Source organism: Toxorhynchites rutilus, chromosome 3 (assembly GCF_029784135.1).
Source record: "Toxorhynchites rutilus septentrionalis strain SRP chromosome 3, ASM2978413v1, whole genome shotgun sequence".
In the NCBI taxonomy this organism is placed as follows: Eukaryota; Metazoa; Arthropoda; class Insecta; order Diptera; family Culicidae; genus Toxorhynchites; species Toxorhynchites rutilus.
Genome location: NC_073746.1, coordinates 261,002,485 through 261,018,343, shown reverse-complemented (window position 1 = coordinate 261,018,343; position 15,859 = coordinate 261,002,485). Strand labels below are relative to the sequence as shown.

Here is a 15,859-nt window from a genome sequence, read left to right as displayed (position 1 = left end):
TTTTGAAAGCAATTTTAAGACTATTGAAACAAGTTTTTGGATCAAAAAGTAACAAGTATAGAACGCGTAGACATTTTATCTTTCGAATGAAGTGTTTATCATACCATTTCGGTCAGTTGTTTAAGAGCTATTGACGCTCAAAATCTCGGTCTCCGGCGTAACGCTTTCGTTTTCGAAACTTTGATTTTACACCCCGGTATAGAAATGAAAGACGTAGTCCTACGTCAAAAAGTCAAAAAAAGCTTCGAATGAAAGGAATGTAAGTGATTTGATCGATTTCTCTACATCGACTTTCTCTTTTGGTCATAACTTAGCTGCAAATACATTCCCAGCTGTATTTGACAATGCGGAAGATAGGTCAGAACCTCATCTATCGGATTCTATAGCAAATTCAAATTGGAACGTTTTTGCAGTTGAGTTATTAACTGAAGAAAAAGTTGATGAAGAGAAATCGATCAAGTCACTTACACCCCTTGCATTCTAAGCCCCTTAGTTGACATAGCACCAGTAAATGACGCCATACTTTCACTACTCAAAACAAAAACTGAATGAAAGCTACGCCTTCAAACTGCGCAAGCGTGTAGAGTAGAACTAGTACTTCCGCATGCTACCAGGCGCGTTTCTGGAGTTTATCTAGTTTGTCTTCTAAAAGCATGTGTGCATTACTTATCAGCTAACCCTCTTATGTATGTCCTGAAGTGTGGCTTGCCTTAAACCTTTGGAAATTCAATATAACCGAATATTACTAAGGACGTGTGACATTAAAATAACGAGTAAATACTTTTTTCTTATTTTATTGCGTAGAGCTAACATTGCTCAATTTCAATAATCACTACTCAATGATAACAAACGTACTTTCCATTCTGAAATAAGTCCTATGTAACAATAAAACTATTGCAATGAACCGTATAATATCCACGGCACGTTATAACGAAGACTACCCCTATAGCTTAGCGGATCAAATGGAGTCGTATCTTGCCCCGCAATACAATGATTTTTGTTTCGGACACATACTTCTACACGTAAATACATAGATCGACAGCATCCCATTTGTGCAGGAAAAGCGTACAATAATGTTTTGAGGTTGCGTTTGATATGATACAATCGTGATGGGCTTCTTGGAAAGAGACGGTGGGATCATGGGACAATCATCTATAGAACGATCCATATACACGTACACATTGATGCTTGAACATTGATATCGACAGCAGGAAACAGAAAAAGGCATCTCAGAGGTGTTAGTTTGTGCATCGTAAGTTCTAGTTATGGTTTGGTCCGTTTTAGGTTAGCTTTGGTTGTTTCAGAATCACAATTTATCTTTGACGATCAACCGGCTGTAGGGGAGTCTTCGTTGGTTTTTCTCATCGTTTGAATTCGTTCAAAAAAGCGAAACTGCACATAGAATCAGCAACGAGCTGCTGCGAACTTATTTACAATATAAATATTAGGCTCTTTGGAAGCAACGGCATTTGCTTCAAGTTTGTTTCCGTTTTTTTAAATGATGTGAATTCGATACTTTAGCTTCGATCGACTTTCCAGATTTGATTTTTTTTCAACAACTAGCGACAAATGTATAATATTGAGGCTCACTAACACACTTATATTGGCATTTTTCCTTACGACAAACGAGAATTTCTCTCAATAATGTTCACTCAAACAGGCGTGTAAGCATTTGTGATGTGTGCACGTTCTTACGATTGTGTTGTTTTGTATGTTTAGTTAGCATTCTATGAATGCAATTTATGTAGCGCTGGAAATAAAAAATTGATGAATAATTTCACCTTGTTACAATCCGCGGCTATTGTTTTCTTCTTTTCAATGATCGGAAGTTTAACAAACAGTAAGCAACAGTGGGTGCATTGCTCCGTTAAGCTCTAGCCGACTGGGGGACCGACAATGCATTTTCTGTCTGGCACCGTGTCGGCCCTCGCGGATTAACAGGAGCCTATTGTCAAATTTCATGCCAACTCTTCTTAGGGTTTGGCAGCACCAGCTCAGATTGCAGTAGAACGCTGTGGGTGTGAAGACATTGGACATTTAAGCAACTTTGCATACTTGAAATTCCAAAAAAATGGACCTCTCTCTGAAAAGGGCCAAAGGTTTTTTCTTATTTTTTTGCACAAATTTCTAACTTAAAAACTATAAGACCTACAAAATTTTGAATAGGAATACAATGTGCAAAATAGTTGAAATTTCCATAAAATACCAAATTTAAAAAAAAAATTTTCTCATAAACGAATTTTTTCATTAACCCGTTTTAGGCCAAGCGTTCGAAAAATCGAACAGCGACTTTGATCATTTTCTATGTCTTTGGAAACCAACCATATGGTAATGTTTTTGCACCAAAAGATAGCTTAATTTATTAGCTACCACTTACTATCAAGTTCATTCAATTTCATGTAACTTTATTGGGCAATAAATTCGATTTAAAGCAAGTATGTTTGGAAGGTGTTTTTAGTTTTAATTAAAAACCATAATGAAACATAAAAATATTAGAACTTTTCTACAGTATTGCTTTGATAAAAGAACATACATTGCGATATAGAGCAAAAATCATTCGATTGAGCCTCCTACAAGAAAATAACAGCCGGGAAAATTGAGTATTCGAAAAATCGAACGGTGGCCATAACGAACATTTATTTTCTGATGAATTAATACCAACGCATCTAACTTTCGCAGCGCTTTTTGGTTCGTTTACTTTGGAAGACTTTTTTCAATTGTGAATGTTTGCAAATATCGATAATTTGGCAAATATTATTGAAAATCTGTATGTTTTTTTGTTCGTCAAAACCTTAGATGATGGCGGCCCGTAGAATTTCGTGTGGGCAGGAGCTGGCAGAAACGATCAGTACGTGTAACAAGGATTCTAATGAGATTACTGGTGTGAATATTTTTTCGCTGGACCGAGTAATAACTACCCAACAATAGGTCGCATCATTTTGGTACTTTGCAGATTTTAGAAAATGTTCGATTTTTCGGGAAATGGATGATTGAGAAGAAATAATTCTTAAGCATATACATTTCTCCACGGCCAACAATATCAATAACAACATATGCTTTCGTTTGAACGAAAAAGCCCACCAGTAATAAATTAAAATTACATGAAATAAGAAATATCACATCTCATCTTAGGTGGATTAATTTAAGTTTACACTTAGAGATCTCCATCCTCCTGTGCTTGTTCGTCCCAGAATGTGAAATTGATGCATTTATGAATACCGTATATTTGCTAATTGTAGTGACTTTCAGTTCACAGTATGTTTGTACTTGCAAAAAAAAAGTGGGGATTTCGGCCAATCTTCGATTTTTCGAACAGTCATTTCTCGGAAAATAGAAGATAATTCTTGAACATTGGGATTTCTTTAGCGTCAATAATCGAAATTACACCAATGGCATTCGTCAATAAAATTATTTTTACAGCCTGGTCGTTAATGGGTTAATACTCAAAAAAATTCTAATCCTAATTTTGATAAATTCAAGATAACGATATAGTGTATCCGAGTTTTAGTCTTTTATAGTTCCGAGGATATATGGTATTTTATATGAAGACTCATGAAAACATATTGTTACACCTGGAACCTTCTTATGTGCAAATTCTCACCTTCGATATGCTCATGACATGTTTCTAAATAGAAAAAAGTTTGCAGAACATGTCAATCGCAATAATTTACACACAAAAATGTTACGAGTAAAACATTAGTAGTAAAGTAGTAGAACATGTAGTAGAATATGATATTGTTAGAAAATCTCTTTTGCCTGTAGTAGTGCCCTTCATTCGATGTATGGATAACATGTTGGTGATTATATGGACTATTCCTATGATTTTTCAGCATTACATTTCATTTTTTTAACATTTCATTTTCTGACCAAAATTTTGTAAGTCTTATAGTTTTTGAGCAAGATTTTTTTTATATTTTATCTCTCCATATGAAAATATCCTAGAAACTATAGAAGAAAGAAAGTTGTCGTCTTCCATGTTTCAAATATCAAATTTAAAATTTCAAAAATATCTAAAACTTTGTCGAACTATATCGCTATCTTGACTTTAAACAAAATTAGGATTAGTTTTGGTTTTTTTTAAAGAAAATATGAAAAAGTTGTTGTTAGAAAAACTTTTTTCCTGTAAAGGTGCCCATCTTCTCATGTATGGATGACTTGTTAGTAATTATATGGGCTATTCATATACAGCCATTTCATGTCAAACCGATATAGTGGTTCTCGTGAAAATTGGTAGTTTTGTTCTTTATCGCAAAACATTTGACTCGTATTTTTTTTATTTTTTCATTAGGGTGACCATTTCCATTTTAGGGTTGTCCGTAAAATCAACTTTTTCCTCTTTTTTCCAAAAATGACTTTTTTTTTCAAAAATTCAGAACTTTTTAACAACTAGGCCGATTCAGATGATCGACATATCAAGTTAAAGCCAATCTGGTCTTTTTTGAAAAAATACTATACCTGCAGAAATTTCGAATTCTGTTCTCGTTATTATTGATTGTATTCGTTTTTTATTGTATTCATAGTCTCGGGACCAAATACGCTATATATTTTTATATTTTTTCTGGAAAGCTGAGGATTTTTCACATAACATATGTTGAAGCCAGAGAGATGTTTTTTTTTCGTTTTTGAGTTATGATTTTTCAAAGTTAACCGATGGCTCGTAAAATATTTCCTTTTTTTCCTCTTTTTTCCAACACAAAAATTCATAATTTTTGATCTACTGGACCGATTCAGACGATCGACACATAAAATGGAAGCCAATTAGATAGTCTTTTTTGAAAAATATTAGACTTGCGAAAAAAAACGGATTTTGATTTCGTAATTCTTTATTGTATTAGTTTTTTATAGTTTACATGGTTTCGGGACCACGGATGCTATATTTTTTATATTTTTTTCTTGCAAGCTGAGGCTTTTCACATAACATAATTAAAAATCAGAGATGAGTTATTTTTCGTTTTCAAGTTATGATTTTCCAAAGTTAACATGTTTTCAGTCTTCGTTCAATATTTCTATGCGACTGACTGGATGTATGCGACTAGAATCCAATTAATTGGCAAATGGGTCATTTGGACCATCGGTTAACTTTGAAAAATCATAACTCAAAAACGAAAAAAAAACACACCTCTGGTTTCGGTATATGTTATGAGAAAAATCCTCAGCTTTTCAGAAAAAAATATAACGCCTTTGGTCCCGAGCCTATGAAAACAATAAAAAACGAATACAATCAATAATAACGAGAACAGAATTCAAATTATCTGCTGGTGTAGTATTTTTTTCAAAAAATTCCAAAAATTGGCTTTAATTTGATGTATTGATCATCTGAATCGGTCCAGTAGTTCAAAAGTTATGATTTTTTAAAAAAGTCATTTTTGGAAAAAGGAGGAAAAAGTTGATTTTTCGGACAACCCTTAAATGGAAATGGTCACCCTACTGAAAAAATAAAAAAAATACGGGCCTAATGTTTTGCGATAAAGAGCAAAACTACCACTTTTCACGAAAAGTTGAGAACCACTATATCATTTTTTTTTCATGAAGATCTAAACAATTTCCTATATTTTATTATTTGCTCAAAATTGTGCAGGTCTTATAAGCTTTGAATTAAAATTTGTTGTAAAACTTTAAGAAAAAAACGTCTAATTTTGGTATTCCAGGTATGCAAAGTTGCCTAAATGTCCAATGTCTTTACACCCACAATGTTCTACTGCAATCTGAGTTGGTACTGCCAATGGACAGTCTAGTTGGCATGAAATTCGTCTATTGTAAATATCATTTCCTAGCATTATTACTGCCGCTTCCCGTTCCGACTCTTTTCTTACGAAAGGTTTACTATCAGTTCACAGGGACCGGCGTAAACCAGAGGCAAATTTCAATGTCTGTCCCCAGGGAGCGACAGGGGCTTGACGTGTTAATGAAAATCATGGACGCAACGATTAGAAGCGATGTCAGCTCCGCAACACAAATATATGGGAAATATTTTATCAGTTTTTGGTATTCACTAGATTTACTGGTTATTGTCTCTAAATGTTTCAAACGTGTATGTTCTGTTTTCAAACTATTTATTTCGCTTTTCATTTTCTGTATTTGTTTTCAAGTATCATGAATGGGATTTTCGTTTGTTCAAAATCTCTCGAGAACAGCAATGTTTATGATTAGTTTTGGGTATTAATGGGTATTTCTCAAGTTTTTTCATGTTATTTTGTATTATTTTACTCCGATTTTTATTCTAGTGACCTGAATTGTCGAACTCAGTGTGATGTGAATTGAAATAGAAAGAATAAATCGGAATATTAATTGACCGAAACTTTGCAAAACGTTATCTTAATAGATTTATGTTTCCGTAACATAATATAAGCACAGAATGGGCTCAAATTTCTTCTTTTCCATGAAGAGTATATTTAGTTAATTGGAACAGAAATGTTAGAAAGCCCGTCGATCCCACCTAGGTTATTCAACGGTTATCACGAGTGGCAGATACATGAAAACAACTCATGGATAATTGGATAATGTTATGCTAACATTTTGATTAACCTGAAAGCGTTTTGTATCGACAGAACCAAAAATGCACTGAATTCTATCTTTATCTTTGCTGTTCTCGGAAATCATTCAATGCACTGTTATCAATCTGAATTTATCTTCGGTGGCTCCATTAAATATATCTCCCCACGTATTTGGATACACCACAATGAGTGCAACCGATGTGTGCGTCGTATTTCCAAAATTGCGCTTTCGTTTAACGAGACGGAACCAAGACAGCATATAGAAATGGAAGCAAACTATTATGGAAATAATCTTATACAATTGAATCGTATTTTTGCTCGACCATGTTTCTGTTACAAATGCCACATCCGTTCCTCGAATGTTATGCTTCCATTTCTCAATGCGGTTGGTCCTTTTATACTGTCTGTATGTTAATGGGCTATTAACTATATGTCCATCCTCTCTTTACGTAGTATCACTATAATATCGTAAACAGTCTGCAAGTGACACAAAAGTGTGACACTCGTGTTCAAGATAAACAGCTAGGTATCAATAATCAACTTTTTTTTTCGCCCATATCTATATATAATAACTGTTCCATTATTACGACAAACACTATGATTAGGCTCGATAGCGAACGACGAATCCTATATCCCAATCCTAGCACAAGTCCCTCGTGAGACAAAAGTCCTACTCAGTGAATCAAATTTCGAATCTCACTCCATGAATCACATTTCCGCTGCTGCGACACGAATCACCATACCGACCGGAATCGAAACCAGCCAGCACTTACAGCTACTACTAGAGAATAGTGCACTTGTTTTTAGTTCTAATCGATTGCGGGAAATCCAACTTGGGCGCGATGCCGCACACAGGGTAGCCCATCAGTTCTTTGAAAATGTCGCCAATTTTGTAGTTGTGTCTGCGAAAAGAGATAGAGCAATAATTATATTACAGTCGTCTCGACTAAGAGTGTTCGGCACTTACTTTGCGGAACATTCGACATAGCCACAACGCCAGTGCTTTCGGACCAGTGTGGAAATGTCTTTTAATTCCTGCAACGAGAGATTATAATATTGATCAATCAGATTGAACATTGTGTGGAAGTTTCATGTTTTTTTTCTAGTTAAGTAATGTAATTGCAATAGTTTTGCAAAAATATTTTTCGAATTAATCTCATTTGTCGGTTTGTACAATCACAAAGTCTTTTTATACAAAGTGGTTAGTAAAAATGTGCTTCGGAAAAAGTTGAACACACGATGAATTATTCAAAATTCGTTTTTCTCTTAAAACAATCATATTCTGAAATAAATTCCAGTTCATCCATGCATCGGGAAATGGGCAGTTCTACAGGGAGAGAGTTTTTAGTTTATTCATATATAATATGTTTACCCGATGTAAAAAAACTTTTTTGAAAAAAAAAAAATTTTTTATTTTTAAAATACTTATTTTAGTGTAGTTCGTTCGATATTTCTTAATGAAAATCTGTCCATTTACCTATATTTCAAACTTTGATCAAAATTTTGTATTTCTCACAGTTTTTGAGTTATATTTTTTATAATTTTAAGTTTATTTTTAATATTTTTGCAAAAAAAACTAGCTCAAAAACTGTGATACCTAAAAATGTTGTTCAAAGAATGAAATGTAGGAAATCATTTAAGATTTTAATTAAAAAATATCAATAGAATTAAAAAAAATACACTCAAAAAAATATTTTAAATTTGAAGTTTTTTTAAAAAAAGTATATTTTCAAATTCTAAAAAAAATATGAATAGATTATGCAATACATGAAATGTTCGGAAAACTTTTCTCTGTTGAGAAACATGTTCAAAAACATGCCAACGCGAGAATTTGCACACAAAAATGTTACTAGTAAAACATTAATTTTCTAATGTCTCCATGCAAAAATATCATATATTTCAAAACTTATAAAACATAGACAATTGACGTCTTTAAGAAAAGTCCATATTTTGATATTATCTTAAACTTTGACCAATATACTATATCGGTATCTTGTCTTTAAACAAAATTAGGATTAGCTGGTCTTTTTCGAAGAAAACATGAAAAAGTTGTTGTGAAAAAAACCCTGCAGAAGTGCTCATTTTCCGATCTATGGATCAATTGTTGGTTATTGTATGGGGTATTCATATTTTTTTACGCTTATGAAAAAAATTGTTTTAATTTTTGAGATTTTGAATGAAAATTTAAACATTTTCCTACATTTTATACTTGGACCCAACATATTATAGGTTTATAGTTTTTGAGCTAAAAAAAATTTGTGAAAAATATTTTCTCGAAATCAGTTTTTTCGAGCTGGTGTACACGAATTCTACTGAACCGATTTATTCCAAATTTGATGTGAATAAATCTTTCTATATCTTTCCATCGCATGATGGAAAGATGATAATTATGTTTTAATTTAACTATTTAAAAAAATTAAATTGTCATAAAACACGTGCAAAAACGACATTTATTTTTAAAACGGCCGCCATTTTGTCAAGAAATATTTTTTTGATTCGTCCGAGGTTCAAACAATAGCGATATCTTTGGTTTTATAAATATAAAATATCGAAAATTAAGGAAAAAATGAAAATGAAGATTTTTTTTTCATTTTGATTTTTTTTTTATTTATGGGTTGTTTTAATCGTATCAATATAACAACATAAATCATAAAAAGGTTGCCATATATACAGATTTTTCTGTAATGATACAGATTTTTAGCATGTGTTTTGACCAATAATCTGTATATACAGATTATAGATTATTGGATATCGTTGCAGATTTTGTACAGATTTTGTAATAAGACTTTTTTTTTGACGTAGGACTACGTCTTTCATTTCTATACCGGGGTGTAAAATCAAAGTTTCGAAAACGAAAGCGTTACGCCGGAGACCGAGATTTTGAGCGTTAATAGCTCCTAAACAACTGAACGAAATGGTATGATAAACACTTCATTCGAAAGATAAAATGTCTACGCGTTCTATACTTGTTACTTTTTGATCCAAAAACTTGTTTCAATAGTCTTAAAATTGCTTTCAAAACAGGCTATTGAAATCACCAATCGGTATATAAGCGAGCGCCACTCGGAAATCCACTCAGTTCTAATTGAACAGCGATTGGAGCATGTTGTCGCTGTTGTGGTGAAGCTCTTCGTTTATCATGAAAGCGCGGATGAACGGTGTCACCAAGAGCCTGTTTGTGCACCTTAGGCCAGAAGGGAATCCATCAGGAGGAGAGTGATGCCACAAACGGTTCCCCGGGAAGATCTCGAAGCAGCCGCTACACACACACACACACACATACACGCGTGGAATTCTTTCGGTTTGGGTGTCATTCAGCATCGAGAAAGATCCGGAAAATAATCTGCCAGTTCCTCTGGGAATTTAAAAATACATTCATGTGAAAGAGTTTATTTGAATGTTTTCTATCCATGTAACACTGTGACCAAATATGTTTCAATCAAGTGCTATTAAAGATGGTTATCGAGTTAGCATTAACCACTGGTGGGCTTCCAGTATCGAGGAAAATGTGGAAATATCTAATCGTTACTGAAAATAATCTGCCAGTTTCTCTGGGAATTTAAAAATACATTCATGTGAAAGAGTTTATTTTAATGTTTTCTATCCATGTAACACTGTGACCAAATACATTTGGTTTTGTGATTTTTCAATCAATCGCAATTAACAGGATAGCAGATTATTCTTCCCCATCAGTAGGATATTTCCGTATCCAATATTGGATGCATAAAACCTTGTGCCTCCAACGTAACGCTCTCGTTTTCAAAGTCCCCAAATATTCATTCATTCAGAATGGATTCAGATTCAACTTCAAACAAATGATCTCTTAATCAACGATAGTCCTACGTCACCCTTGCGGTTATACCATAGATATAACCCACTTCCTGTTTTTTAAATTGATTGTTTTACGCAACAATTCACAAACTCAGTTTGTGACAATTCGAATAGTACTGAACTGAACTATTTTTGCTACTGTCAAATGTGTCAATTCAGGAAGACCATGTATAAACACCACGAGGAAAGTGAGGATTAAATGAACGTTTATTACACGAAACTAATTGAAATAAACTTTTTCATTCGGGTTTCCCTAAAAATACATTAGATTTTTTTTTTATTTTGCATAATTCTTTATGTATTTCAAACTCTCAATCTAAGATATTACACATTTCTGATCAAATTAGACCTATGTGCGAGAAAGAATTGCACAGTAAACTTTTTGCATTGGCTTGAAAATTGGATAATAGTCTTATTCTGAAAATTACTGGTAAGCTCTACCAGTGATCACGAGCTTAAAAATATGGTTAAGCAAAATATATACTAGAGATGAAACGGATATCCGGTAGTTATCCGGTATGCGGTCTATCTGGCCATTATTTGCTATCCGGCCGGATACCGGATATTATAAAATATAAATAATTTCTAATTAACACAAGACAAAATAACAAAATAGCTCAAATAGCTTTATACATAATTAAATATAATGTTTGATTACTGAAATGCCAGATGTTTTTTTCCAAAATTGAATTAACATTATTTCTAGCAAATCTTGTCAATTGAATATACTCCTTAGAATTGCCACCAAATGTAAGAATCGTGATTGTGATCGATTCGAAATGTTTTCCCATAACAGTCGATTTCGTTTGCAATGAAATAGTTTCTCTGAACTCGATACTGACTATTATTTTTGCGATTTCGTTGAAACGGTCAAAAAAGTGTCATAAGCTGGTCGTGTAAGGTTTCGTCTCTTTTGCTTAGTTTCAAGAACTTCTAAATAGTCTGATATGATCATCGGGTCCAGAAATGATTTTTCCCAAGTAGTTGAAATGGCTTCCTAATATAATGCTAAATATGCTTTCATGTGAGGTTAGTTCGGGGTTCCATGTGCAGTCTCGTCTTAGTCCAAATGCTTTTTTATGCAGCAAAATAAAGACACATTCCACAAAAATCTCATCTTTGTGGTAGACAAATCAATATCAGAAAAAAAATCTATTCAATATTCCTTGTAGACAACTTGATACTCTATTGAAAGGTATTGATTATAAACGGGAAATTTCATTATTGTTTATTATTTTTTATGCAAAAATGTGTCGATCATCTCCCTAAAATGTAATTATTTTTTTTTGTTCATGCACACATACTGTTTCTTCCAGTTTGTTTTTCGCAAATAAAAAACCGAATACCGGCCGCTAGGTATCCGGCTATCCGGTCTCGAAGCATACCGGATAACCGGTATCCGGTATCCGGCCAAACTACTATCCGTTTCATCACTAATATATACACTTTACTACAAGTATACAATTATTACTTCGTACTTAAATCTAACGCAAAAGTGTTATCAGGTGCAGAATCCGCTATACAGATTCCAATACAGATTTTCTATTTTCTCTACAGATAAAAAAGATTTCTTTAGCTCAGAAATACAGATTTCAATGTGGCAACATTGGTGTCCAGTAACTGAAACAGAACAAAAAGAGAGAGTAATATAAATAAGAGTTGAATATTCTTCCCTTCACATTAGAGGCGAATGAACTGAAAAGTTAAAAGCTTCTTTAATTAAACAGCATCATCATCATTCCCTTCACTTTCCATCATGCATTGGATGTGATTGTCAGCATCAGCGATTCTTTGCACGTTGCTCTCCAAACATAAGTTACCCAACATGATCATCCATAAAATTCTGTTCTCATTATAAAGTTGGCAAAATTGAGAGCTTTCTGATTGAAAAGTGCAATTGACGTTATTGATGATAGGAAGAGCAAAGTTTAGGAACAGCATGATCGGTTTAGTCGTAGGATCGTTTAAATGATATACGATTGGCGGATTGATTATGGTTATACTTAACTTGGAATGAAAAGAATAGTTTAAGCTCTTCAAATCGCTCAAGATTTCGCTTAACAACTGCTTCCAACGAAGCCATCTAGTTGCGTTGCGTTCTACATTTCTATAAATCGAGGTATCTATGTATGCACTGTAATAAATTCAATATTTAAAATTAAATTTGAAAAAAAAATCCGTAAATTCTGTATCTTTGCTGAAAATCTGTATATACAGATTCTGTATCTAAAATTTGGAAAAAAATCTGCAAAATACAGAATATTCTGTATCTTTACTAGAATACCTCTATAAATGGCCAATGGTTTAACACCTACAAAGTTTCACTACAATCTGAGATGATACTGTCAACTTGTCTTACGATGGGTTGACATGAAATTCGTCTTAATCCTCGCTCTTGAATTTGCATTTGAATATCGTTGCTAGAAGGAAAATATTCTTGAGTTGCATTATGACCAATCATGTTCCCCCGCACAATCTCGGTTGAGACAGCTCGAAAAAATCTAAGCTTGTTGATTGGGACGATCTGCAGGGAATATTTCAATGTTTTGCTGAAGAGTAATTCTCGAATTAGCGGGATTCCATTATTAGCTTCGGGGAAGAAATTAAGCTATCATTATTTTTTCGAGAGCTTTCCATCTTGACCTACGAATTTTCGGTGACAAACAATGCTTCATCTATAATCCTAATATGATGCTAGATTCATGGAAATGATTATCTTTCATTTGTTTGTCTTTTCTACAAACATTATCAGTATGGTCGAAACGATGTTTGTGGTTGTGATTTGATGTTTATTTAGGTTGTAAATCATATTTTTCATCTGAATTGCTATCGTATCATTTCTAGACGTAAACTTTCGTGTTAGCTTAACGATACGAATTAAATAAAGTGCGTATGAAACGCTCCCACTGTGAGTCAACAGATTCATGATTAAAATTCATCTTCAGCATTCGCTTGATACTTTTATTTGCATACAGCCAACATTTATTGCTACAAAATATGGATGGAGATTAACAGCAAAACCATGATTACTCTTTCATTTAATATACAGTAAAGCATATATAAGAAAAAGCACCGGATTCCACTTCCATTTCGCAGTAATCTTGCCACTAGACCTGCGGATGAAATGAAGCTTTTTTTCTGCTTTTTCATAAGGGTTAATTCAAAATAGAGTTTTTCGTGAAGCAGGTATGAGCTACCAGTTATAGGATTGTCAATAGAATGTGTTCTTATACCATTGATATTTATTGCTTCAAAACAATGTTTTAGCTGTTTATCTTGTTTAATCTCATGTTTACAGTAACCTACCTCCATTTAAGAAATATTTGCGCTCAATCCATATGAATCATACGACGGTTGTACCAAAATAAATTCGAAATGATAATACTGTTCAGTGTTGTTATCTTTGTGAAAATGCCTCAGCTATATTTGAACACATAGGACTAGGCTATAGCATATTGAAAAGTTTTCTTCACTATTTTTTTTTCTTCTGAAATTTGTTTTTTTTTTATTCTGAAACAAAAAATATTTTTAGGACAAATTTTAATAAATGGACATGTTTTCAAAATACGAAGCGTAGAAGTTCATCACTCGTGAAAGAAATAATTTCACTATCTTTCATCGTTTGTCCGTCCAGCAACTTGAACAAAACAACCAGATAAAGTGATAGAAAAAAGAGTTGAATACTCTTTCAATCAATTTGCACCATGCCACACATCTATCATAACATTTCACCCCAGCAGTTCCGTTTAATTTTTACAATCACAAATGATTTAAATTTTTGGTACATGATTTATTATTCCTTTTGATCACTTAATGAAAAACAGCTTACACTAGGACCCAAAATAGTATTAGTTTGAGGTGCTTATTGGAAAACTGACTGAAACTGAAAACTGAGACAACCTCTTAAATCAAGTTTACAAAACTATTAACTCACCTGAGTGTTCGAACTGGTTTCGGATACCAAGTCGACTTTGTTGCCCACAACCATTATTTTAAAATCACGATGTGTAAAGCTCTCTAGAATTTGATCACGCATGTTGCGGCAGTACTGCGAATGAACAGAAAGGACCAGCATTTATTTATCCCGCTAAAATGTATCCATCGCCACTCTAGCGGCTACTGCACGGGCAAATTACCCACCTGGAACGTCTCGAGGTTGCCCATGTCGTAAACCAGCACGTAGGTGTGCACCGTGCGCAGCCCCAACGGGTGGCCATTGTTCCATTCGGCGAGATTGTCGGCGGGGAAACGCCTCTGCGGCGGCACATCGATCACCATCAGCTCCCGGATGCAGGTGTCGCACACCAGACAGCTGCGGTAAACAGTGCGACGGCTGGTGCGGATGTGACTCTTCGGAAATTCATGCTTGAAAAATTGCTGTAAATAGTTTTGATGCAGAGAGAGAAAAACGGAACTGTCACTGCAGGTCAAATCAAAAAGGTGTTTATGACGAATAATACATGCTTATTATCTGTTCAATGTATGACATAGAATACATAGTAGAATTATTCTCCGACTCGAGAGTTTAATGTTTTTTTTTAAGTTTTGGTAAGTTTTCTTGGTTTCATGATTAAACGTTTTTTAGTTTCGTGGTTTGAAAAGTAAAGTAAAACTAAATGATTCAAATTTATTGCACTATGTTTTAAAAAACGGAATACAACATCATTCAAATAATCACGATTTTACCGTTTATACGATTTAATTCTTCTGAGGTGATTTTTATTACTATTCGAATGTAAGTTTTTTGATGCTCAATTGTTTGGGGATTTCTCGCGTGGTGTAGAATAACAATCAATTGGTGCCACATTACATTAACTCGTTGATCAATTGATCGTTGATCGTTGATCGCCAATTCTGAAAATAATGTCTTTCGGAAATTTTTGTATAACAAAACCAAAAACTTGCCGCAGCAGAGTTACCAAATCCATACGAGCTCTGTTCGAAAAGTAACGCGACTTCTGAATTTTCGCGATTACGTATAATTGATGTTCGATTTTTTGTGAGGGTATGTTGCTTAGTTGTGCTGACCAATTCGGTCATTTAAATTTTCAGTTATTTTTGACAGCTACTTTGCTTGCACGTGTTTCTGGGCGTCTTTGATTTTTTCCTATTCAAATTCAGCAGTTTTCATTGGGCTAATTGAGCGCTTGGTATTGGATTTACAATGCACAATGCACAATGGTCCAGGAAGTGCATTGAAGTGGAAATTAGCATTTATAGCTCGACAGTTATTCTCTAGTCTCTAGTCTAGTCTTCGAAAAAGATGTTACATATGATATAGCGCTCATTTTTATGTTATCAAAAATAGGGTGACCAAAATTGTCGATGAAATAAAAAAAATCTAACTTTCTCATCTTTATAGATAGAGATAAACATAGTTCAACAATGTTGTAGTCCCAGTTACTTGAGACATCTTTGTAGAACAAAGTTTTTTTCTATCTCTTGAAATAACCGATATTTTGCCTTTCTTCTAAGTTACGTTAGGGTCACCATGAAGAAAACTGTTTTTTACTGTAACTTTTATATTTCAAATT

General features: G+C 33.7%; 2 protein-coding genes across 2 annotated transcripts in view; both read right to left on the bottom strand.

Moving 5' to 3' along the window:
• Positions 1–15,859, bottom strand: part of LOC129773126 (fructose-bisphosphate aldolase-like) — a 609,238-nt gene that overhangs the window by 51,893 nt on the left and 541,486 nt on the right. The gene's annotated exons all lie outside the window — the stretch shown is intronic.
• LOC129774174 (ras-like protein family member 10B) overlaps positions 820–15,859 on the bottom strand; it is a 30,052-nt gene continuing 15,012 nt past the window's right edge. The window contains 4 exon segments of the mRNA XM_055777871.1: positions 820–7,396; positions 7,462–7,529; positions 14,260–14,373; positions 14,466–14,702. Coding sequence (XP_055633846.1) covers positions 7,276–7,396; positions 7,462–7,529; positions 14,260–14,373; positions 14,466–14,702 — 540 coding nt within the window. The 3' untranslated portion in view covers positions 820–7,275.